Raw genomic sequence first — 23,296 nt, 5'->3', positions numbered from 1 at the left:
ACTGTGCTTATTCAAAGGGATGTAAGTTCAAATGGATACACATTTGCTCTGGCAGTATAAGGTGCTGTATAAGTACGTGCTTTTATTATGCACACGGAACCAGTAAGCTGTATTCAGATCTCCTCCCTTCCCCCTCCCCCAGCTTATCCCAGACCTGGTTACTGGGTGCCCAGAAGCTAACTGAGATCCTGACTCCTCCCCTTAGGCCACAATGTGCTTAGAATTTTTTTTTTTTTTTTTTTTTGCGGTACGCGGGCCTCTCACTGTTGTGGCCTCTCCCGTTGCGGAGCACAGGCTCCGGACGCACAGGCTCAGCGGCCATGGCTCACAGGTCCAGCCGCTCCGTGGCACGTGGGATCTTCCCGGACCGGGGCACGAACCCGCGTCCCCTGCATCGGCAGGCGGGCTCTCAACCACTGCGCCACCAGGGAAGCCCTGTGCTTAGAATCTTTTCCCCCAGTTTCTTAATGGCACAGCCAGATGCTTAGCTGGCTGCCTAGAACCCACATCATCTGTGGGGCAGGAGGAAAGGATTCTGGTACTTTTCACCTGGAGCCCCTCCCGGCTCCACTGCCCCCCTTGCCCATCTACAAGGCACTGGGATTTGCTTAGCAAGAGGCAGTGTGGTGGGACAAGCGGGGCTTCGGCTTCTAAAACTGTTCCTGTCGGAGACCAGCTGTGCCAAGGGCGTATCAAGACACCCTGAGGGTCAGTGGTCTGGGTCCTGGTCCCCTTCCAAGCCATGCTGCCTCCATTCCCACCTCCTCAGCGCCCCCTTTACCTCTCTGGTTCTGTCTCTGCTGTGGAGGAGGTGGCGGACAACACTCTGCTAGGGCGACCAGGGGGCTTCTCTCTCTCTAGGGTGTCTCTCTCTCTCTAGGGAGTAGAGGGAGGAGACAGAGGAGCAAAGGGCAAGGGAGGGGCAGGTGCATCTGGAGCTGGGAGGCCCTGGACTTGTGGCCCACCCCCGGGCAGGCAGGGGTGTGTGTAGGAGGCGTGGCGCCCTCGACACATGTGTCTCACAGGCTTTTGGCTCCTGTCCTTCACATGTGCCACGTTAGCATCCTGCCGACCAGGAGGAGGGAACAGCAAGATGCCGTTTGAGGAAGAAATAAACCCAATCCAGCATCTCAGACGCTTTTAAAAATAGCAACTCCGGGATGGTGTTTCAGCTCCTATTTTTATCAGATTTATATGGCTGGACGCTGGAGCTGAGCTGTTCCCAGGGTTCTCAATAGCAGCGGACATCACTATTGTAGTCTTAGAAACCTGCCGTAAGGCGAAGGCTAAAATGCACTCCAGGAACCTGTCGGCTGGACGGGATCCTTGAGAAGCCACTGCACACAGCCCTTGTCTCTTTTGGGGCCATGATCAATTAACCACAGAGAGTTTATGGCTTGCTTTTTGCCTTCAAGTCTCTTGGTTACCATGACTTCAGTGCATAATTGAGGATTCACTGCCTTCTAATCCGGAAGTCCTTTTTAATATCTAACCCCAATATACTGGCTGCGTCCTTTAGGCCCTTCTCGCGGTAGAAAAATGGCAGGTAACATTTATAGGTCTTACCATGTCCACAAAATCCTCTTACTTAATCCTCACAAAGCCCCTCGGGGTAGGCACCGCTATCACTCCTAGCTTACAGACAGTTACATAACTTGCCCGAGATCATATCTGGTTATGGTGCAGGTTCTGTGCCAGAGTCACCAGACCATGCTGGCTCTCAAAGGAGGCGGTTCCAAACACTAAGCAATTTCCCCTTCGCCTTGACTTTCATTTCTTCCTCATGATCCTGAAGGAGAAACTGGTCAGGGTACTACCGGACGTGTGTGCCCCATGCTAGAAGCCAAGTTCTAGGTCCCGGCCGCGCTGAGCCACTGTCTCCCTGCCTGCTGGCCTCGGCTTGTGCTGGCCACGCGGTTCTCAGGCTTCAGCCCGGAAGTCTGGCTTCTCTCGGCATAAGCCGCCACAGCCCCCCCCCCCGGGTCTTCTCAAAGCACTCGTGTCCATGGAGTTACTGTGTAATTACGTCTACGTGGCTCACTAAATTGTAAACTCCAGGAGAGCTCTAGCTCCATATTCTTGTCTAAAAACAAAAAGTAGGGTCGATATTCAAAACCTTGTTGATTGAACTGAAACACTGTAGTCCATGCTTATTTTTTAAGTGGTTAAAACTTGGTAACTTCAAGTTTATAGAGACTTTGGAATCCAGTGTAATTTCAGTAAGAATATGGAGCGAACACAGGGCTGCCAACATTTATTTTGCTAAGTGAGGATTTTTAAAAAACAACTACTGTTAATTATCAGCATCTTCTTACAAAAGAAAGACCACTTTAGGGTTCAATATACGGGTCTGGAATAAAGATTTAGTCCTTTCTGAGAAGGCAGAGTTAGCAGACCCACGTCAGCCTATTCAGAAATAAAATAGATACATTAAACTATTTTGGAATAGAAGCATTACAAGAGAAACATTTTCAAATATTACTTTGTACGTAATCGTTTCTTGATTTGTTTCTCCATTTGGGGATCTGTATCCAACAGAGTCAGGCAATGTGGAGCTAACTGCCCAACTCCGCCTGAAATGTTATTTTTCTCAGTGTCCTGAAGGAATGCTGACAGAACACTCAGCAATTCTGCTCTATGAGGAAACCTCTGGGCAAACAGAGAGGAGCCGAGGAACAGCAGTCCTGTCTCCAGTTGCTCCCCTCCCTCCCCAACCACGCCGGGAAGAAAGTCGACCAAGAACTGGGGCCTGGTGGCCGGTGGGGAGCCCTCCAGGACTTATCTGGGAAGGTGACATCTACCTCCGGGAGAGCAGGGACACAGGCGCGCACACCGAGGGCACGCGGCTAAACACACAAGGACGTCCACGCTGCCAGAGAGGGCTGGCGCTGCTCGTCTTGCTCAGGACGCTCTCTCCGGGGCGGCGGGATGCTGGGTTCTGCTAAGGGAAGGCAGGAGGAAAGCCAAGGTAGAGGAGGGGGTGGTTCTCATTCTGCATCCCTCGGGCTGAGGACCGTCTGTCCGCCCACTAGCCCGGAGGCTGGGAGCTTCTTTTTAGTCATCTCTGTATCCCCAGCACTTAGGACACTGTCTGGCTTGAGTCCATCAGCGAGTCAAAGCTTCGGACTCCACCACAACCATGCCACTTTGCACGTTGGTTTACGATCACCCAGCACATCACTCCATAGTGGATCCTCATCCCCGTTCCCCTTGACAAAGAAATAGGTTCAGGACGCCTCGGGTGGACACCAGGAAGAGACCATTTACCACTATCTAGGGCAGCGCTTGGCCTGTAGTATGTGTTAAATAAACACGCAAGGAACAAATGAGTGGCGCTCGGCTCTGACTCCAGTCTCCTGGCTCTCAGTCCAGGGGATGCAGAATAAGAGCTACCCCCTCGTCTGCCTCAGCTTTCCTCCTCCTTTCACTTTGCGGGACACACATCCTGTCTCCCCTGAGAGTGTGTCCTGAGGAAACGAGACCCAGTAACCCACAGCCCCATGCTAAGGAGCAAACGCCAGCCCCTCTCCAGCAGTGTGATCCATCTGTCCGCTGGGCTGGGAAGAGAGCCTCCTGTGTTTAACTGCATGCCGTCAACGTCTGCACCCGAGTCCCTGTCCTGCTGGAGCAGTGGTAGATGTCACCTTCCCAGATGAGCCCTTGGTGGCTCCCTACAGGCCATAGCCTTGGACACTGAAGTCCCCTCCTGGCCTCGCGATTCTATGGACATTCTATTCTATTCTGTGATGCTGGTCATACCTTGCACCCAAGAACCTCAGGGCTTTCAGACCCCACTGCAACCGTGTCACTGTGCCCTGTTGAGACACTGTGTGTGTTTGGTCTTCTGGCTGCGCCCTGCGAGTTGCTGTATCTTCCTGCCCAGATGACAGACTCCAGGCCACGGACTCCCTGACCGAGAAGCCACGGCAAAGGCAGGCTTCTTGGGCTTTGCAACACCTGACTCTTCTTAAGCCCCTCCCACTTCCAGGAGCGGCCACGCTCCATCCTTGTCAACAAGGGCGTATCAACAGGATTGGCTCACACATGGGAAATGTGACCTCAGTGCTGGGGAGAGAAAGAGGAAGTACTGTTAGAAAGACTCTATCGATTACGCCCACCAGACAGGTGGAGATACAGTAAGTGGGAAGAAGGCAGAGCGCCCCGTGGTGGCAGAGCAGGAAGGAGTGAAAGCGGAGGGAGGCTCAGCTGGATTCCGGATGCGAAGACAGCCAGGACAGGTGCACGGGGGCCTACAGAAAGCCCCAAGCCCTCCGGGCCAGCTGGGGCTGACCCCCAGACACTCACCCCCTTCTTAAGACCTTCCCCCTCCGGAGTGGGAGGTTCTGCCCACTCCGCTTCCCCAGCAGGCCACACCGTGGGTCCACACCGAATGAGACCGATAGTTTATTCTCATGCTGGAAAGAAACCAGTAGAAAATATATTAAAAAAAAAAATTCACTTGGTGCTAAAATCCGGCTGCCCTTCCCCCGCCCCCCCCCCCCCCCCCCCCCCGCCCCATACACATCAGTGCTCTTCTCCGACTCAGCTTCTCTGGGCCTCCTGCAAGAGCGTGAGGAGGGGGTCATCAGCTCTGAGGGCAAAGGTGAGGGTGCGGCGGCCGTAGTGCTCGGGGTCCTGCTCCAGGTTCTCGATCACCTCGGCCAGCAGGTGGGCCCGCTCCACGCCTGCACCAGGGGCCTCGAAGCCCAGGGCAGTGAAGTGCACGTGCAGGTGGTAGTAGGAGGGCAGGTAGTGCAGGTACACGCGAAGGCGGTCTCCCGCCACCTGGTAGCGCTGCAGGATGGCTTCCTGGCAAGAAAGGGGAGGGTCGGGGAGGCTCACCCTGCTGCCCACACACCGGCGCCAGAACCCCCTCCTGCCCACGGCCCCGACCAGCCTCTCCACCCGCTGTCGGCTTCGGATCCCTGTCTTCCATTCTTGGGAGTCAGCAAGTGCAGGTGACAGCAGCAAAGCGGAGGCTCTTTCTCCCAAGGATGGGGACGGTGGCCTCGATCCGGCTTCCCCGCTCCAACCTGGTAAAACACCTGCTTCCTCACAGTTGCCACTGGGCCTCTAGGAAGTCTCGGTGCTAAGGACAGGCCCAGGTTTCCAAGACTGTGGGGACTATCCTGCCCTGGATGATTTACCAGACTTGTATCATCAAGTAGGTGGGAAGAGGCCTTGTTTTCCCTTTCAGCATAGAACAGAGTGGAGCTGGGCTGCGGCAGAGCTAAGGGCTTGGTGGCAGAGAAAGGACAGGGGAGGGGACGCGAGCAGGGCTGCCCTGGACAGACCAGGGAGTCATAATCGGATCATCAAATTCTTGCAGGACTCCTGGTGGAAGAGGAAAGCATCACCTTCGGCCCTGGCTTCCTTTGCCTGCCCCAACCTTGCTCAGGGGTAGAGCTTTTTCTACCACACCCCCTTCAGGAGCCTCCGAGGTTGGAATTAAGAGGAGACTTAATTTCCACTGTAGGCAAATCCCTGAGGCCGCAGGGGTGAAGAGAAAAAGACAGGGCCTCAGCGTGCTCAGAATACATCCTGGAATTGTATTCTATTCTGCATTTGGCGCTCCCCCAGGGATCTCGGCAGCAGGGTGACACCAGGACCAGGGCACCCAAAGGGCTTCCTGGGAGGTGCTGCCGGAACTGCCAGGGCAGGCGCAAGTGCTGGCCCAGCATCTCCCAGGGGCTCTGCATCCAGAGGCTGTTTCAGCAGAGAAACGAGTTACTGGGAAAAGAGAAAGGCAGCCAGGGGGATGGTGACGTGGGCATGCGGGGCAGAAGGCAGTCGGCACAGGACAGGGAGGGGCCGCAGGTGAAGGGAGAGTGGCCCCAAGCACAGCCCCTCCTTCAGGTCTGCGGCAGAGCCTCAGCAGCTCTTGTTGAACCTGACCTGGGGGGGGAGCCTCTTCCCCGCTGGGCACCCTGGTGACAGCAGGCCTGCCATGGAGGCCGCATCTTCTAATGTCTCAGGCTGAGACCAAGCCCACAGAATAATGGAATCAGAAGGAAGAAGGACCCCCTCCAGACACCGAGGCCCAGAGAGGTGAAGTGACCTGCCTGAGGTCATCCAGTGGGCTAAGGTCAAAGTGTCAGAACCAGGACCAGGACCCAAGACTCGAGACTCTCTTCCCCCATCTCCCCTCGCCCCCAGGGCTCCTTTTAGCAACGCTGGAATTTCATTGGATTCAGCAAATCTCCCAGAGAGAAAGTATCCCAGAATGCCAGGTGCTAGAGGATGCAGTCTCTTCCCTCAGGGTAGATGAGGGGACACAGACACACGTCAGGTCGTGCACCATCTACCCGAGAAACACGTCTGGCATGATGTGGCTGTCGTGAGAGGGGCGGTAACCCCGGGATGGGAGGGCATCCCAGACGTGACCTGCAGGACACAGGCAGGGAGCAAAAGCGGGAACCCGAGCTGAGGAAGCCCGTGTCAGGTGAGGCAAGGGGGCTAAGAGTAGAGCTAGAGGGCAGGGCAGGACCAGGAACAGGGGCCTCGTGAGGCCCCCTAAAAGCCTTCATGGGCCGCTGCACGGGCATTCAGAGAGGAGCCCTTTTCACGAGACAGCCTTCTGGAAGGGGTGAGGAAAGGGGCCCAGGACACAATGGAACTGGAGTGTAACTCCCCGGGGCTCCGGCATAGATCCGGCCCCGGCAGCTCACCTGCCCCTCCTGGAGGATGTTCCTGAGCAGTGGCAGGTGCTCTGGGGTGAGGTCCCGAAGCGACTTGATGTCCCGGCGATGGCAGATGGCAATCAGATACAGGTCATCGAGCTGTGCGGAGACAGGCAGGGGTAAACCGGGCTCAGCAGGGGACAGGGCCGGGGAGGCTGCCAATCCCGGAATTCCGCCCAGAAACCAGGAAGCACCCACACCCCAAGGCCTGCAGTGTCAGCCACAGCCAATCCCAGGGACCCCGTGGCAGGACCAATCCCCAGGCAACGTGGGCGTCCTCGTGGCCAGGGTGAGTGGGACAGTCTAAGGGACAGAGCTTCTGTTTATTCTTCCTGCTAAAAAATACCATATGAGAGTATTTACATACTCACAGCTGATGGGGAATGAGCGGCGGGAAGGAGGTTCAAGAAAATGCCAAGCACAACTCTTATGGTCTAATCGTATGTACAGAAGTAACTGCTGTAAGACATAAGGTGATACGAGTGCAGGAGGAAGAAGGACAGACTAGCTAGGGTGATCCCGAGAGGCTTCCTAGAAGAGAAGGCAGGGCACCTGGGTCTTGAAGAAGAGGTAGGGTTTGGAGAAAGGGCACTGAGGTAGAGGAAAGCAAAGGCTCAGAGGCAAGAAAGTCTAGGGCATCTAAGTGGGAGAGTAAACAACTCCATGTGCCTGGAATCAGAGGCAGGCGAGGAAGTGAACAGGCATGTGGCGGGGGGAAGGGAGCCTCAGGCCAGCGGGGCAGTGAGCTCCACCACGGCTTCACCCTCTCCTCCCTTCCCCTATCTCACAGGGCTCACAGACAGCCCTTCCTGCCATCCGTCCTGAACGCTGCCTTGCTGAGGAGCTGGAGTTCACAACAGTCCTGAGACCCAAGGCCAACAAGGTCTTGAGCCAGAGAAGAGCAAACGGACTCTTCCTCTTGCCCAGAAAACCCTCCCAGCCGTCTCTGCTTACCCAAACCCTGGCCTTGGCCAGTTTCACATCCTCGTGCAAGGCAAGCCCCAGACACCAGGGCTCCAAGGGCCAAGGCATGGAGAGAACCCAGCAGCCCTCAGCCCTGCAATCTGAGCTGCGAGATTCCTCAATAAGATAATCTGGGGACCATGAGTCACCCAACCAAATCCCCAAGGGCCCCAACTTAAAAACTTAGAATGACATTTTCCATATGGTGCGGGATGTCCAACTGTGCCTCTTCATGCCAACAGTCTCTCCATGCCATACACATTCTTCTCCTCCAGGGCCCTAAGAATCCAGGCTTTCTGCCCCAGACCTGCTACAGATGAGCCCAGTGGGAACCCCCCGGCAGATGGCTAAGCTGTGCCCACCCAGGCCTCCGTTTTGCCTACAAGTCCCTTCTGGGCTCTTCCTTCTCACGGCCTGTGTCCAGGACTCTCGCACTAGCTAGGGGCCCAAGGAGAAGTAGGAAATAAAACTGCTTGAACCTGGAGTGTGTGTGCATGTCTGTGGGTGTCTTCAGCTGTTCCACGTGTCACTGTCACAGGACTTCCAAATAATAGTAGCATTTATTTTAGATGGTATCTGCTGATGAATCCCAAACATGACATGAAATCACACCTCTCTGCTCCACTGGCATCGAGTGAAGCATGAAGGCTGTGCCGGGTATCAGCTCACGGGATGGGCGAGGGAAGGAAAACAAACCCATTCTTTGGGATCAGACGTGACCCTGCATTTCCTGCAGGCAGCCAAAGGGCCCCAGCCCAGAGATACCAGTGATGGGCCTCACAGTGAGGTGAGGAAGGAGGAGAGAAGGCGGCCAGAGGCTGCAGAGGACAGGAGGGGCGGTGTGAGTGAAGACGGCTCCCGGGAAAGCTGCTCTCAAGAAGGTCAGGGCAGGGGCCGCTAGGGGGCCAGGCAGCAGAGCTGAGAGGCTTGGAGGAGGGGGGTGCCCTGGGCCACCGGAGGCCTCCTCTGTGGCTCGGGTAGTGCAGGGGACTCCTCGGGTCGGTCACCCTACTTTCTGCCGGCCAGTGTTGCAGACCATGGGCCTGCCTGGATCTGCCGGTATCCAGGGCACGGGGAGAGGGTGAACCGTCCACCTCAGGGCTCCAGGTGCTCCTGGAAGTGAGGGTGCAGCTCCCCAGCTTGGCTGGTAAAGGAACAGCCCGCGAGGTCATGGATGCAAACACTGCCCCATCCTCACCCCCAGGGTGGGAGGTGAGCCAGAAAGAGGCTTTAACTGGCCCATTAAAGTGTAAACATTTGTTTTAGGTGCTCCCACTGCAGAGAACTCAGGCCTCGCCTTTGGTTAATTATAATCTGCTTAGAGAGAGCGAGCAACATGAGGAGGAAGGGCAGGATTAAGGAGGCCCAGCGGCCTGGAGCAGGGCACTCAGAGGCCAGAGAGGCCCAGCACGAAATCCGTTACCTGCTGCTGGTTCCACTTGAGGTCGGGGATGAGGACAAAGCCATCAGAGGGGTCTGGATTCTCAAAAACAATCCGGTCGGCTTCAGCCTTCCTGTCGAGAATATTGTACACCCACTGGAAGGAAGGGGAGAGAGGGGGTTCACAGACCAGTCCTTTTCCCTGAGAGACACCCCACAGTGGGCCAGGTAGGCTCTCAGGCCTCCCCAGGAAGGACAGCCAAGTCTGAAAGGGCCACTATGCTCGGGGGACCGACACTCAGGCTGTCCTGTTCCGGGGAGCTACTCTTGGGGGTCCGGAAGGGACTCCCCCTCTCCCACTACAGCCATCCCCACAGGGGTCACGGCAACTCAGACAGGGCCATCTCTTCAGGCGGTTCCTGGCCGGCACTGTGCACGTGCTCTGCTCTGGCCTCACAGGCCTGGTCTGCAGCCGCCCCTTCCACTGCCCACAGGACTCGGGAAAAGCGTCCCATGGGTGGGCCCTGTCCCACTTTATTCAGGACCACGGGCAGAGAGTCAGGCTGGGAGTTTCTTCTGCAGAGGAAGTCCGCTACACACCAGGGTGGGGAAAGGCTCAGGTTCTAGAAGTTAGTGTGCTGGGTTTCTCAGCCTGCTGGGATCCTTGTGAGGGCTGGGGTTAGCACCGCTGCCCCACCTGGGGACCCAGCTGACATGCACCCTTCGTGACAAAGCGGAACAAACGCCACGTGGAGAGGCGATTACACAGACCTTTCCTGTTAACCCCAGGCTGCCAGCTCTCTCACGCCCTTTGATTAGCTGCTGTCAACAGTCTTCAGAGGACACTTCCTTGGGCGCTGTGTGAATCCCAAGGGCATCACTTTACCATTAAGGTCCTGGAGGCCTCTCTGAAGAAGCCAGCCTGCAGGGAGGTTAAGATAAGAAGGCCCCTGTTCTCACGGGGATCCAACCCCCCAGCCCCGGCTCTTCTCCACTTCCCCAGAGGTCTGAGAGCCCTTTGCCAACACGACTTCCTTCCAGGCCAGTGAACTCTGTGCCTGAAATCCGAGAGCGAACCCTGCTGGAGAGCCACAGAGAGGGCAGGAGCTGGGCTCATACGGCTGCCCCTTCCGCCCCGCAGTCACGAAGGGCCTCAAGCTGCCCGAGCGGTGGATGGGAGGCCAGGGCGCCGACACGGCCAGGCCAGCGGAGGGCTCCTCTGCCCACCACCAGGAACGCTGGTGCAGCAGTGTCAGTGAGGGCCAGGGCTACACACATCCTCCCCCATGCCCCGCCGAGTCCACATCCTCTGCTGTCGGCCAGCAGGGCCAAGGCCAAGTGCAACTGTCTGAGATGCAGAGCGAGGAGGCAGAGAAAACCTGCCTGGGACAATCTGGGCCTCCCAGACCCCCTGGTAAGACCCACAGCCCGGTCACAATATGGTCAAGAAGAGCCTGGCAGTGCCACTTGTTGGGTGGAGTCTGGGGGCCGCCCAGCAGTGGCTTCCTCGTGCAGCACTGGGGCCAGAGCGATGCACAGCCCAGCAGGTGGAGAACATTCCAGGGAGGGACATTCCAGTCAGAATGTCCTCTCTGACTGGAACTCTCTCTAAGAATGTGCTACTGGAGAAAAAAAGCCAGCCGGATCCTGACCTGAAACCTCCCAAAAATAAATGGGAGGGAGGGGATGGTGTCCCTGCGTGGAGAGCCCTGGTGTGGCCCAGCCTCCCTGGGGCCCTGCTTTTGCCCACAGATAAGCAGCTCTGCCTCCGCCTGGAAAGCAACAACATGTCGTCTGGGAGAGAATGAACAGACTCTGGAGCCCAACAAGACTGGGCTCATCTCTCACTTCCACCACTAACTAGCTGCACGCTGGCAAAGTGACTTCATCTGGGACTTCCCTGGTGGCGCAGTGTTTGAGAATCCGCCTGCCAATGCAGGGGACACGGGTTCAAGCCCTGGTCCGGGAAGATCCCACATGCCTTGGAGCATCTAAGCCCGTGCGCCACAACTACTGAGCCTGCGCTCTAGAGCCTGCGAGCCACAACTACTGAGCCCGCGCGCCTAGAGCCCGTGCTCCACAACAAGAGAAGCCACCGCACTAAGAAGCCCACGCACCGCAACGAAGGCCCCCGCTCCCCACAGCTAGAGAAAAGCCCGCGTACAGCAACGAAGACCCAACGCAGCCCCAAATAAATAAATACATAAAGAACTAGCATCTTTAAAAAAAAAAAAAAAGTGATTTCATCTCTCTAAGCCTTGGTTTCCTCCTTCCTCAAAAGGATCTAATAACACCCCCAAGTGAGGGTTGTGGTGCGAACTGTACGTGAGAAAATGCGTGTGAAAGTGCCCAACACAGAGCCCTGCCCAGGGAGGCAACTGAGAACAAGGAAGGTGCTGAGAAGGCTCCAAGGGGAGGTCAGGCTGGGCTTGCCCGAGGCTACAAGACCGACTGTGGAAAGGCAAAAAAGAAAGCGGATGAGAGCAAAGGAGGTGCGCTGAGGGGACCACGTGCGGGGCTGGAAGGGCACGTGAGGGCTGGGAAGGTGTGCTGTGACGAGCCTATCTCACGGGACCACCCTGTGCGGCAAGCCCGTAAGGTGGGCACTGTCGGGGTCCCCATATTGCAGGGAAGGAGGAGGTAGGTGCAAGGAAGTTCACCCAAGTTCACACATTCCGACCCAGAGTCCGGCCCCAGAGCCCAGGCTGCAGGCCACATGGGTAAGCCCTCTGGGAGAGCCGGGAGAGGTCTGAATACACAGGATGTCTCAGCCCAGATGAGAGAGGCAGGAAAGCCAGGGAACAAAGTCCACATGAATCATAGGGGTGACGTAACGGAGAGTAACACGCTGGGAAAGCAAGCCCGGGAGCCTCGGCCCCGCAGACGATATGGGGGTGCTGGCGGCTTCTGGACGCACCCGGCACGACTTCTTCCCTGTAGGTGACACTGGCAACTGACCCAGGAGCCCCTCTCCCCGAGCCCCCTCTTCACTATCCTCCTGCTCTTTTTTGCTGGCCCCTCTCCTCCAGCCGCCCCTCCCCTGCCTGCGTCTCAGCCCCACACTCTCCCGTCCTCCCTGGAACGGCTACCTGTGTGGGCAACGGCGGCCACCACTCTGGCGCCTTTTCTGTGCTGGAAATGGCAGCAGGCACATGATATGTGGCACGGCTCTCAACTTCCACTGGGACCCCAGGAGGGAGGTGCCGTCGGTCACATTTTCCAGACAAGGAGACTGGGACTCAGAAATGAAGGATGAGATCGCGAGGCTGCGGGGCGGCAGGACTAGAGTCCAAACCCTGGGCCGACGCAGAAGCCCTGATCAGATGACTCACAAATCAGCCTCCAAGGCTCCAGATGCAGACACCCCACCGCATTTTTTTTACTGGGAAATTACAAGCACCTCAAATTTGAGCAGCCAAATAGGGTAGTTGGCTTAGAGCACAGACGCTGGGGCCAGACCGCCTGGCTTTGAAGCCAGTCTCCAAAGGCCTGCTGTGAAGATACGATGCCTGTAAAATGCTTAGGACAGTCGCTGTTCTGTCACCTCGTGAGTTCCAAGAAGTGACAAACTAACTCACCGTCCTCCACGTAAACCACTCTGCTGCCCACGCCCCCGTGCTGGCTAACAATCCGACTCTGTACCATTCATCGCCCAAGCTACCCCTGGACTCACCCCAGGCCCTTCCCTCACTGCTCCAAATCACCTACGTCTACGCCTTAATCGCAAGGGAAGCCCCCCGCTGCCTCTGCCTCGGTTCAGTCTTCCTCCTTCTTCTACTCTCACAACTTCCAAATGATTCTTTAAATCTGATCACGTTACCCACATGCTTCAAACCTTTAACAGGACGCTCATCGCTTTGGCAGTCGCCCACAAATCTGACGATCATTAGAACAAAAAGATTTTTTTAAATGCGGATTTCCCAGCTCTACTCCCAGCTCCATTCTGACTCAGTAGATATGGAGGAGGGCCCTGTGCTCTGTATTTAAAAAAATCTAACCAGGCCATCCTGACGAGCAGCAAGGTGTGGGAACTCCTGGTCTCCTGGACAAAGTGCACAAGCCCCTTTGTGGCCCCCACCTGCCTTCTCCTGCCCGTTCCCAAAATGCATCAAATGGGTCCAGTCCTCTGTGCCCCTATACGTGCTCGGCCCTCTGCCTGGAATGCCCTGTCTGCCTCTTCCAGCTGGCAAACTTCTCTTTGTCCTTTAAGACCCAACTGGAGGATCCTCTCCCCTGTGAAGCCCCCCACTGTCTGGGCTGATCACTCCCCCTCTGTGTCGATACTGTACCTCGTGTCTAGACCGCCAAAGTGCTCATCCCATTATACTGCAGTTACCAGGTTGCATGCCTATCTTCCTTACAAGACTGTGGGGACGTTATCAGTGTTTATCTTGGTGACCCTCCAGAGCCCAGCACAGGGCCTGGTACACAGGGGATGCTCAATAAATACAATGACTATTGCCAATTAAGCTGGTGCTTGTAAACTTGCTAGAAACAGCCGAGAAAGAATACATGGGAAATTCCCTGGCGGTCCAGTGGTTAGGACTCGGCGCTTTCACTGCTGTGTGCCTGGGTTCGATCCCTGGTTGGGGTACTAAGATCTCACAAGCCATGCGGTGCGGCCAAAAAAAAAAAAAAAAAAAAGAATACATGAATGCTCATGTCAAGCAGAAGTTGGTAGAGCAGAGGGGTTATTATTTCCCAAGAGGATCTGCACAATGGTCTATAAGAAGGTATATATACGACTCGTACCAGCTGTATTACAGGCTTCCTCTCTTGAATCCCACACACGTGCAACCAGTGCAGCAGAACACACATTCCAGGACATCCCCCCGCAATCTCAGACACAGTCTAGGAAGATGGAGACATATTTCCCTTCTACTTAGAAGACAGAGCAAGTGCTGGGACTTCTTTACAAAAAGGAAAACATCAAGCCACTGTGAGTTAGAGCAGCCCTGTGCAAATAATGTGCAGGGCGCCACGGCCAGCAGCTGGGTTGCGTCTGCCCCAGGGGACCCCCCACGCCCTGCCAACCTCCCGTCCTTCCTCCTCCCAGGCACAACCCACCTCCCGAGACCCCACAGACAGGACACCCTCCCTCCTCCGGGACAAATGGCTGTGAGCTTCCCACACTACGTCCCACACCACCGTAGCCTGCATCTCGGGTGGAGTGTGTAGAGATACTCTACAGGAGAACGCCTGATGCACCACATTATCTCTGAGCGTGCACGTGGGACCAATTCCAGGCAGAGGCTCTGGCTGGTGCTGGGCACAGACCCAAGAAGTCGGATGTCTTAGCGAAATGGCCTTGCACCTGGCCCAGTTGCTGAAGACACGTCGAAGGTGCTCCCAACCCACGGCCATCGCCCTGGGAGAAGAGGCCCTGCACCGACCCCCGAGCCTGCCCCCTGCAATGGATGCAGGGGAGCAAGGGAAGGGGGTTTCTACCCTGTGACTCAGCTCCTGGAGGCTGGTTTGCTGTGGGTGAAACCAGGGATAAGAGTCTGGATGAGGAGGCCTAACCAGCACCCGTCTTTACCGTTCACAGACCCCCGGCCAGGGCAAGCCATTCTGAGACCGTATCAAGGCTACTGTAAGTACTTAGAAATTCTTTCCACGAACTGGACTGCTCTGAGATCCCCGAGTGCCTCGGCGGCGTGCCCAAGACCGCTGTCAATTCCCTTATCAACGAAGGTGACTATCCTCTCCGAAGCAGCGACAGCCTCAGCCCGGCACTGTCTATGCCATCTATCCTGCTTATTCTTCTCCACAGCACTCACAATCTCACGTTTTGTGTGGTTACTTATATATTCACGCGCCGACACCTGAACAAGGAGGTAAGCTCCGTGAAGGCAGGGGCGCCGCTGTACTCTCTGCTGTGTCCCGTGGCCTGTGCTGTGGGAGAGCGCTGGACCCTGGTACCACCTCGACAGATGCTTGAGAAGATACACTGGCCGTGGGGACAGCACTCCGAATCTGACCCGCGGGGCTGGCCCAGGCCGCGGCGGCCAGTACCTGGATGCTGAGGCTCTGGGACTCCAGGTGCGGTAAGGTGATGTTCTTGTAATCGTCGCCCGTCTCCCGGACCAGGCGGAGGTCCCGGTGCAGGTACTTTTGCAGGTGTTTCTCTGTGGCAGGGTAAACCACGGTTGTCTTCACGTCTGCAATGACACAACACAGCCCGGGCCACGGTCAGCCACTCTCTCCACACAGTCCTGCCACACTCTGACCCTGACAGGCACCACGGAAAGGATGGGCCCGGTCTCTCTTTGATTCCCCAGTGAAGGGAGCCAAAGACTAAGAAGTTATGTTCACCCACGACCCACTCCCACGAGGTGCCTCGTGCCATTAAATTCATGACCTGAACCACACTCGGAATCTGGAAAATGTACGGTTTTCACTGATGGGTCACTAGGTCCCTCATCACCCTTAACCCTAGCCCTTCCCTCTTATTTTCTAGGCACAGGAATAAAACGTTTCTGTGGTTAAGACTCCGCGCCTCCACTGCAGGGCGCACGGGTTCGGGGAACTAAGATCCCACATGCTGCGCAGAGTGGCCAAAAAAAAAAAAAAAAAAAATCCAGGCAGCCTCCTTAACGCAGAGCAGTGCAGCACAACAGTGGCTGAAGGCGCAGACTCTGGGGCTGGACCATCAGGGTCCAAGTCCTGGCTCTGCCTGCTCCTCACTTGGGACCCCTGCCCCAGTCCAGGTGCTTACCCTCCCTGTGCCCCTACTTCTCCATCTGTCAGCTGAGGGTGATAATAGCTCCTAGGTCATAGGGTTGGGAGGACTAGCAAGTTAATACCTGTGGAGCTCTTAGAACAACAATGACTAACACATAATAAATACTGGCTATTTTCAACCCAGGGTTACCCAGTCTTGACTTTGGCACCATCAACATTTGCACCTAGATCATTCTTTGCTGTGGGGCTGTCCTGTGCATTGCAGGCTGTTTAAAAGCAGGGAAGGAAAATGTTGTCTTAAAATCAGTTGGGATGTTTCTCAAAGGACCCAAGTCCTCCCTGACTCTAGATTCACATGTGCTCTCCCAGAGAGGTCCCTGAGAGGAGCGGCCCAGCAGGGGCATCGGACACTCCAGGAAATGCTCAGACTCACCTACATACCCAGAACTACCAACCTAGGTCTGAGGACATAGGCGATTTTCATGCTCATTTCACAGGTGGGTAAAAAGAGTTCACAGGGATTCCAGACTCATTCGACACCACGCTGTGGGATGGGGCAGAGACAGGACTGGAACCATGGTCTTCCCGCCCTGAAGCCTGCTCTTTCCACCTCTGCCTGAAGGCCCATATCGTCTTCCAGCAGCTGAGTGCGGGCGTCCAAAGGCGCAATGCCAAGAGCGTGATGCCTGGTAGAACCAGAGGCCCCTGGCCCGTCAGCTCTAGCAAGCAGAGCAGCGCAGCATGGAGACACAGGCTGGCATACGACTCTCCCCTTCCTGGCTGTGCCACCTTGGGCGTTATTTAATCTTTGAATCTCAGCTTCCTCATCTATTTATGGTGCTCATAAAATCTAATTGACAGAGAGTCGTTGTTATCGTTAAACAAGGCATGTCAACTGGACCCACGTAAGCGCTAAATAAACGTCACCCCGCTTCCTAGGAATCTCTGGATCTGACCTGGAACGGGAGGCACAAAGTCTCCTCGCAATCCTCTGGGCACTTCTCACTCCCACCACCCTCTAACAGCCCAGGGTCACAGGACAGAGATCAAAGGTCAAGCACACCAAGCTCTCAGGAGACAGGAGACTGCTGAAATAGAGGGAATGTCAGCACCTTGGCCCTTGCAGTGCAGCCTGCTGGGGAAGGACGAGATGCTGGCAACGATCAGCCTGGGTTCAAATCCTGGCTGTGGAACCTTGGGCACGTGAGAAGCCAGTGAGCAGCAGGTGGGAAACCTCTAGAAGCTGCCCTCCACCTGCACCCCATGGAAAAGTGCTCCTCCAGTGCTGGCTCTTACTCTCCTTGTGCCGCCTGGGCGGGGCAGGCGGAGAAAGGCGCTCCCTCCGGTGGGGAGACGGGCCGGGACAACCTAGAGAAGAGCCCGGCCCCACTGGCAATGCACACGCAGCCCTGGGCTCCCGGCCTGGGGGCCCCTGGCCGCTCCACACTGGAAAGCCACGGGGCCGATGGGCTTGCCCGCCTGCCAAGGCTGGCCACAGACCGCCCCCGCCACAGAGCCCTGGGAAGCGGCCCCTCCTGCCCTCCCCCCGGCAGCAGGGAAAACTAAAAAGGCACTTTCCGGGGCTTCCCTGGTGGCGCAGTGGTTGTGAGTCCGCCTGCCGATGCGGGGGACGTGGGTTCGTGCCCCGGTCCGGGAAGATCCCACATGCCGTGGAGCGGCTGGGCCCGTGAGCCATGGCCGCTGAGCCTGCGCGTCAGGAGCCTGTGCTCCGCAAGGGGAGAGGCCACAGCAGGGAGAGGCCCGAGTACCGCAAACAAAAAAAAAAAAAAAAAAAAAAAGGCACTTTCCAACTGCTCACTTTCTGCCGTCCTGTTTCCTTTCCTGAGACCCGCCTGCCTGGAGGAGGCGCACCTTGCTGCACTCTGAGCCCTGCCAGAGCCAGTCACCCCTCGCCCGGCCTCGGTCAGATCCTCGCTGCTGGCATCAGGGTGGGGATGCCCCTCCAGTCTCGCCCAGGCCCTGCTCCAAGCCCACTGACCGCCACTCTTCCCCAGCCGTCTCTGCCCCAGCCACAGAGACCCCCTTACACTCCCCACCGACTCCCACCTCTAGGCCTCACACCTGCTGCCCCGTCTCATTCCCTCAGGCCTCCGTCCAAAGGCCAGCTCCCAGACGGCCCGACTAGAGAGGCACCCCTTACCTCCCCACACCCTGCCTCCTTCACCCCTCACTGCCTGACGATGGAGGACATATTTACTGTCTGATTCCCCCGTTAGACGGACTCCCCTGGAGGACAGGGATTTTTGTCTACCTTAAAATTTTGTTTTATCATTTTATCCCCAGCACCTGGAAGAGCGCCTGGTATACAGCAGGTACTCAACAAATACTGAACAAATGAAAAAATGAATCTGGCCTTTTTAGACCTTAAACCCAGGAAGAGCATTTCTTGTCCCAAATGGAATAAAACCTCTCTGGGAAAAAAAAAAAAAAAAAAAGGTCAATATATTTCCCAATGCTGAGTTTCTCACTGGCAGCCAAAAGCAAACTCTGGTGTTTATCCAAATGACCTGCAACTGAGCTTCACGAGGAATCTGGGCGAGAGTCAATGCCCGATAAATGCTCAAACCATCGGGTGAAAATACGTCGGGGAAGAGGACATCCACTCAGGGCCTCAAAAACATCTCCTCAGAGATTACTTATTAATTACAGAGGCGGACACAAAGTGACTGGAGTGAACATCACTCCTCACGGGATGAATGGACGCCCTGGGCCTCCTGGGCTGTGCCGTGGTGTGTCCGCCAAAGCGCATAGCCTGCATCCAATCGCGAGGCGACATCCTCCTCCCAAACCCAGGGGTGCTCTACGGAACAAGGGGCTTCACAGCGCTTCCCAAGTGTCCAAGTTAGGGCTGAGGGACTGCTCCAGATTACAGGGCGCTAGGGGCTGGACTGGATCCTGGACGAGGGCAGGACGGGGGTGTGCGGGAGATTCCTGCTTGAAAGGGGGTACTGAAACACTGGCAAGATTTAATAATGGTCTCCACATCACATAATGGCTTTGTATAAATGTGGAAGTTCCCAAAATTGATCATTTTACTCTGGTTCCTAGGAGACACACACTGGCGTGCTCAGCACTGAGGGGCTACCACGTCTGCAACTTAGTTTTCAATAACAGAGCGAATAGTAACAAAATATTATTATATGTGTATGTGGAGAGAGAAAAAGGAAACGTGGCCAAATGTTAACAAGAGGTGAAGGGCTTTTTAAGGGAGTTCTTTGTACTATTCTTATAGCCCTTCTGTAAGGTTGAAAAATTTTTTCGAAATATAAAGTTAAATAAAAACGTGTTGGTACTCTCTAGACTCTGGGTGCTAACTGCCAGTGGAGGTGCCAGGCACTGTCCTAAGCCCTGCATGCATATGTACCCACTCACTCCCCACAGCCAGTGTGAGACGGGTATGACTTTGGTCCCCGCGTCACACACGAGGAAGCTGAGGCTCAGCGCTGGGCATCAGCCTCGGCACCACGTACCAGCCGCGCAGGTCAGCAGACGTGGCTTCACCCTCCGCCTGGCGCCCTCTCTGCCAACCCGTTTAGCAAGTTGACTTAAGGGGCCACCTACCCAGGATGAGAAGTACCTGGAACCTCCCAGCCCAGAAGCTTCTCCCAGTAGCTACAGAAGCAACAAGGGACTTCCTGACCCTGCCCTCCTCCTGGCATTCTTAAAAAAATCAACTCCAAAACCAACACCTCAAGAATGTTCCCAACCTACTGAGAGCATCCCTGACATTCCTTAAAAGGGCTTCCTATTCGTCATGCTTCTTCAAACTTTGCTTTTATTTTTAGTTTAAGGTGTGTTTGCACATAGGTTAAAAGTCAAACAAAGCTTGCTTTTATGTTTTCTGCCCCCTTCTGAGCACCATTTTCAACGCTTCCGGCCATTTCCTTGCTTTCATACTTCCATAGTTCCAAATTACAAACACTTTTGTAACTCGTTCCACCTTGATTTTTCAGTTTTATTATTATTCATTAACCTCCCATTATGGAAGGTAAGGATTTAGCTCTTTTACCAACTCTATACCAAAAGAGCGCGCGTACGCATGTGCACACACGCTCTTTCTACCCCATCCTCACAACACAACCAGATCACAATTTTGGATAAATCAGTACTCAACATCAATACCATTATGATGATGTAAATGCTGTCTACTGCTGAAGAGTACACTATGACTGTTTTTCCTTTTCAGCACAATTTTTGGTATACAGAGTTAGTATTTACTTTTTTGTTTTCTTTTCTATAAACGTGTCACTAATTCATCCCCACATCCACTTCCCTTTTTATAAAAATCTCCTCTTGATGTTACAACTCATCAGGCACAAGAGCAACAGTGTGTTCACGGAGCCTGCAGGTGCCCCGTGCAGAGCTGTGGCCTGGGAGCTCCGAGCACTGCCCTCGCCCCCTCTCTTGTGCTGGGTACCTTGTTTCCCGGATCCATTATCTTCCTCTTTCACATGTATGTCCTCATTTTACTGAAGCAGTGCTTCTCAAGCTTCAGTGTGCATCAGAACCACCTGACTCAGGACGCCTGGGGTGCGGTCCAAGAATCTGCATTTCTAACAAGTCCCCAGATGCAGCTGCTGCCGCCGGGCCAAGGACCATACATCAGGAACCACGGCCCTGGGCTTCCCTGGTGGCGCAGTGCTCAAGAATCTGCCTGCCAATGCAGGGGACACGGGTTTGAGCCCTGGTCTGGGTAGATCCCACAGGCCACAGAGCAACTAAGCCTGTGCGCCACAACTACTGAGCCTGCGCTCTAGAGCCCGCGAGCCACAACTACTGAGCCCATGGGCCTCAGCTACTGAAGCCCGCGGGCTCTAGAGCCGGTGCTCCACAACAAGAGAAGCCCGTGCACTGCAACGAAGAGTAGCCCCCTCTTGCCGCAACTAGAGAAAGCCTGCGCACAGCAACGAAGACCCAACACAGCCAAAAATAAAAAATAAAGAAATAAAAAAAAAAAAAGAACCACGGCACTAAAGTACAAACTCAAGATGCGTCCAGAGATATGGCGCAAGGGAGATACATTTAGAGACTTGGAACACCTGAAAATGTCTTTACTCTACTGTCGCACTTAATTAAGCGCTTGGCTAAAGAATTCTAGGATGGATAGCAATGACCCTCCAAGTCTGAAAGCACTGCTCTGTGACCGTCTAGACTGCAATGCTGCTAAGAAGCCTGAGGTCATTCTGACCCCCAAACCTTTGTACTAACCGGTTTTTTCCCCGTTGTCCCCCGTGTCCTGATGGTGTTGATGGGTCTTGGAGCGGGTTTATTTTCCTCCATCGAGCTGGGTAAGTGTCAGGCCCCTTCAATCTTGAAAATCATGTTCTTCAGTCCTGGGACTCATTTCTTTGATTATTTTCCTCCCCATTTTCTCTGCCCTTTCCTTCTGGAACACTACTTGCATATTTAACTTCTTTGATTCATCTTGTAGTTTTTTTTCTCTCCCATTTTCCAGCTCTATGTCTTTCTGCTCTACTTTTCAGGAATGTTTCATCTTCTCTTCTGTTTTCATTTCTGCTGCATTGTTTAAAATATTTATCTATTTGGCTGCAATGAGGTCTTAGTTGCGGCACATGGGATCTTTAGTTGTGGCGTGCAGGATCTAGTTCCCTGACCAGGGATCAAACCCAGGCCCCCTGCATTAGGAGCATGGAGTCTTACCCGCTGGACCACCAGGGAAGTCCCATTTCTGCTGTATTTTTAATTTCTAAGAGCTTTAAAAAAAACTTCCTTATTGATAGTATCTTGTTCTTTTGCTTTCTATATACCATAATTTCTCTCTGAGATTAATGAAAGTCTTTGAAAATTCCTTCTCCCTGCGTAGTTTCTGTCTCCTCCGTCTCTTTCTTTTCCTTCCTTCCTTTTCCTTGTCCTATCTTTTTTAACTGAGGCATTACTCAAAAGTCTGCCACCTGGTTTGTCCACTCACTCATATGTTAAGAGTAGAGCACTGAGTCGCTGGCGGCAAGCCTGCGGACACACGAGCGCTCACCTGGAGCCTCCTTTTAGGATCATCGGGCTACTCCTTTGCATGATGGAGCCCTCAAGAACTTAAGTCTTTTCTCTTGGGCTGGTCAGATTCCCCACATGATTCTTCCGGTTTCCTATGTGGAGGTAGGAACCTGGCAGGCAGCATTCTGAGCGATGAGGAAGAGAAGCAGGTGGCTGGAGGGGAGGTGGCCAGGGGTCATCTCAACACTAAACGTGCTGACTTCCACTTAACCTTCTACGTGTTGGTACCATCACCCCACCCTCACCGGCACCTAGAATCTCTAGACCCATCTCTGGAAGGAGCAGTCACCAGTCCTGTGAAGCGGGAAAGAGGATTTTGGCAGCCGAGGCTCAGATTCCCCTCGGCTGGCTCAGGTTTCCCCTCTCAAACCTGCCACGTCAGTTCCTCCTCCCTTCGCTTCCTTGGTTTGTCTCCTCTCCCTCTAGTCTTTATGGGTTAATTTTCTTTAAAGGGAAGTCCTTTCATGCCATTTCTCGTGAGGGTTTTAAAGGAAACAGGTGGGCACTTGAACTGGCCCCTTTTAACTGGAGCCCAGGTCCCTGTCCTTCTGTCTCCCTTCTAATGCTTTATTTTTCTTCTTAGCCGTTTACTGACTACTCTTGACCTATTTGTTATTTACGGTTCCTCTCCTCCAACTGGACATCAGCTCCTTGAGAGCAAAGACTCTGTTTTGCACACTGGGTGTACTGTGCCGGAAACAGCACCTGACACGTGTTGGGCCCTCACAATACAGTCTACAGAACAGAATGTATGCCACTTTACTGATGTGTGTGCGTGTACAACTGCATATACATAAGCACACACAGAAAGAAGTCCGAAATTCAGGACATATTCCAAGATGGGACGTTATCTCTGGGCAGTGGAGATGTGTGTAACTGTAATTTTTAAAATTAGTTTTTTTGGGTATTCATTACATTTTCTAAAACAAATATGGATCACTTCATGACAAATATATTAAAAACAGAAAAATAAGCCACCCCTTAAAACTGAAGCCCAGGGAGGTTAGTAACTTACCCAAGGTCATACAACTAGTGAAGTGGTGGGGCTGAGATTAAACCTAAGAAGTCTGACTCCTCTATGCAATAGTGCTTTCCCTGCTACAGGGCCTTCCTCTTCCAGGCCTTCTCCTAACAAACCTGTACTGCAGCCACTTTCTCCAAAAAGCAGCCCTATCAGATGGGAGAGACGCGATTAGTTCCAGCCCCTCCTGGAGACACGTAAACAGCTGTCAGCAAAACCCAAGAGCTCAGTGAGGTGCCAGAGCGATTGGAGCTGCAGACTGGGAGGTCCGGGAGGACGTCAGCGCAAGAGCCCAACAACGTGACGCTCGCTGCTCGCTGCAATGCCCCCTGGGAGTGCAGGGAAGCAGAAGCTCGCTCCCCTCAGCGCCGGGGGCCTGTCTGAGGAGCGGCCCCAGGGGGTCCGCTGAAGCCAGATGCTGGGCTGGAACAGGCTCTGGAGGGGAGCACAGAGGGATGAAGACGAGCCCGCGGACAGCCAGGAATGATGGCTGCTTCGACTTCCGTGGGTGGTACCAACCGCCCTGCCGCCCACC

The 23,296-nt window shown here is 54.6% G+C and overlaps 1 protein-coding gene across 8 annotated transcripts in view; it reads right to left on the bottom strand.

The window, feature by feature from the left end:
- The window catches only part of ST3GAL4 (ST3 beta-galactoside alpha-2,3-sialyltransferase 4), a 73,951-nt gene that overhangs the window by 36,335 nt on the left and 14,320 nt on the right, over window positions 1–23,296 (bottom strand). For 4 of the 8 annotated variants that reach the window (XM_033406956.2, XM_033406957.2, XM_033406958.2 and 1 more), the window contains exons 3-5: window positions 15,039–15,184; window positions 9,067–9,180; window positions 6,669–6,779 (exon numbers count right to left, since the gene is read on the bottom strand). In XM_033406956.2, coding sequence (XP_033262847.1) covers window positions 6,669–6,779; window positions 9,067–9,180; window positions 15,039–15,184 — 371 coding nt within the window. Of the gene's footprint in view, window positions 1–4,305; window positions 4,810–6,668; window positions 6,780–7,051; window positions 7,820–9,066; window positions 9,181–15,038; window positions 15,185–23,296 lie in introns of those variants that run through there. The other 4 variants (XM_033406961.2, XM_033406963.2, XM_004280469.3 and 1 more) reach the window with 3 other exon arrangements.

The sequence above is a fragment of the Orcinus orca genome, chromosome 8, assembly GCF_937001465.1.
Source record: "Orcinus orca chromosome 8, mOrcOrc1.1, whole genome shotgun sequence".
Taxonomy (NCBI): Eukaryota; Metazoa; Chordata; class Mammalia; order Artiodactyla; family Delphinidae; genus Orcinus; species Orcinus orca.
The sequence above is the reverse complement of the archived record's forward strand: the minus strand, read 5'-3'. Positions and strand labels throughout refer to the sequence as shown.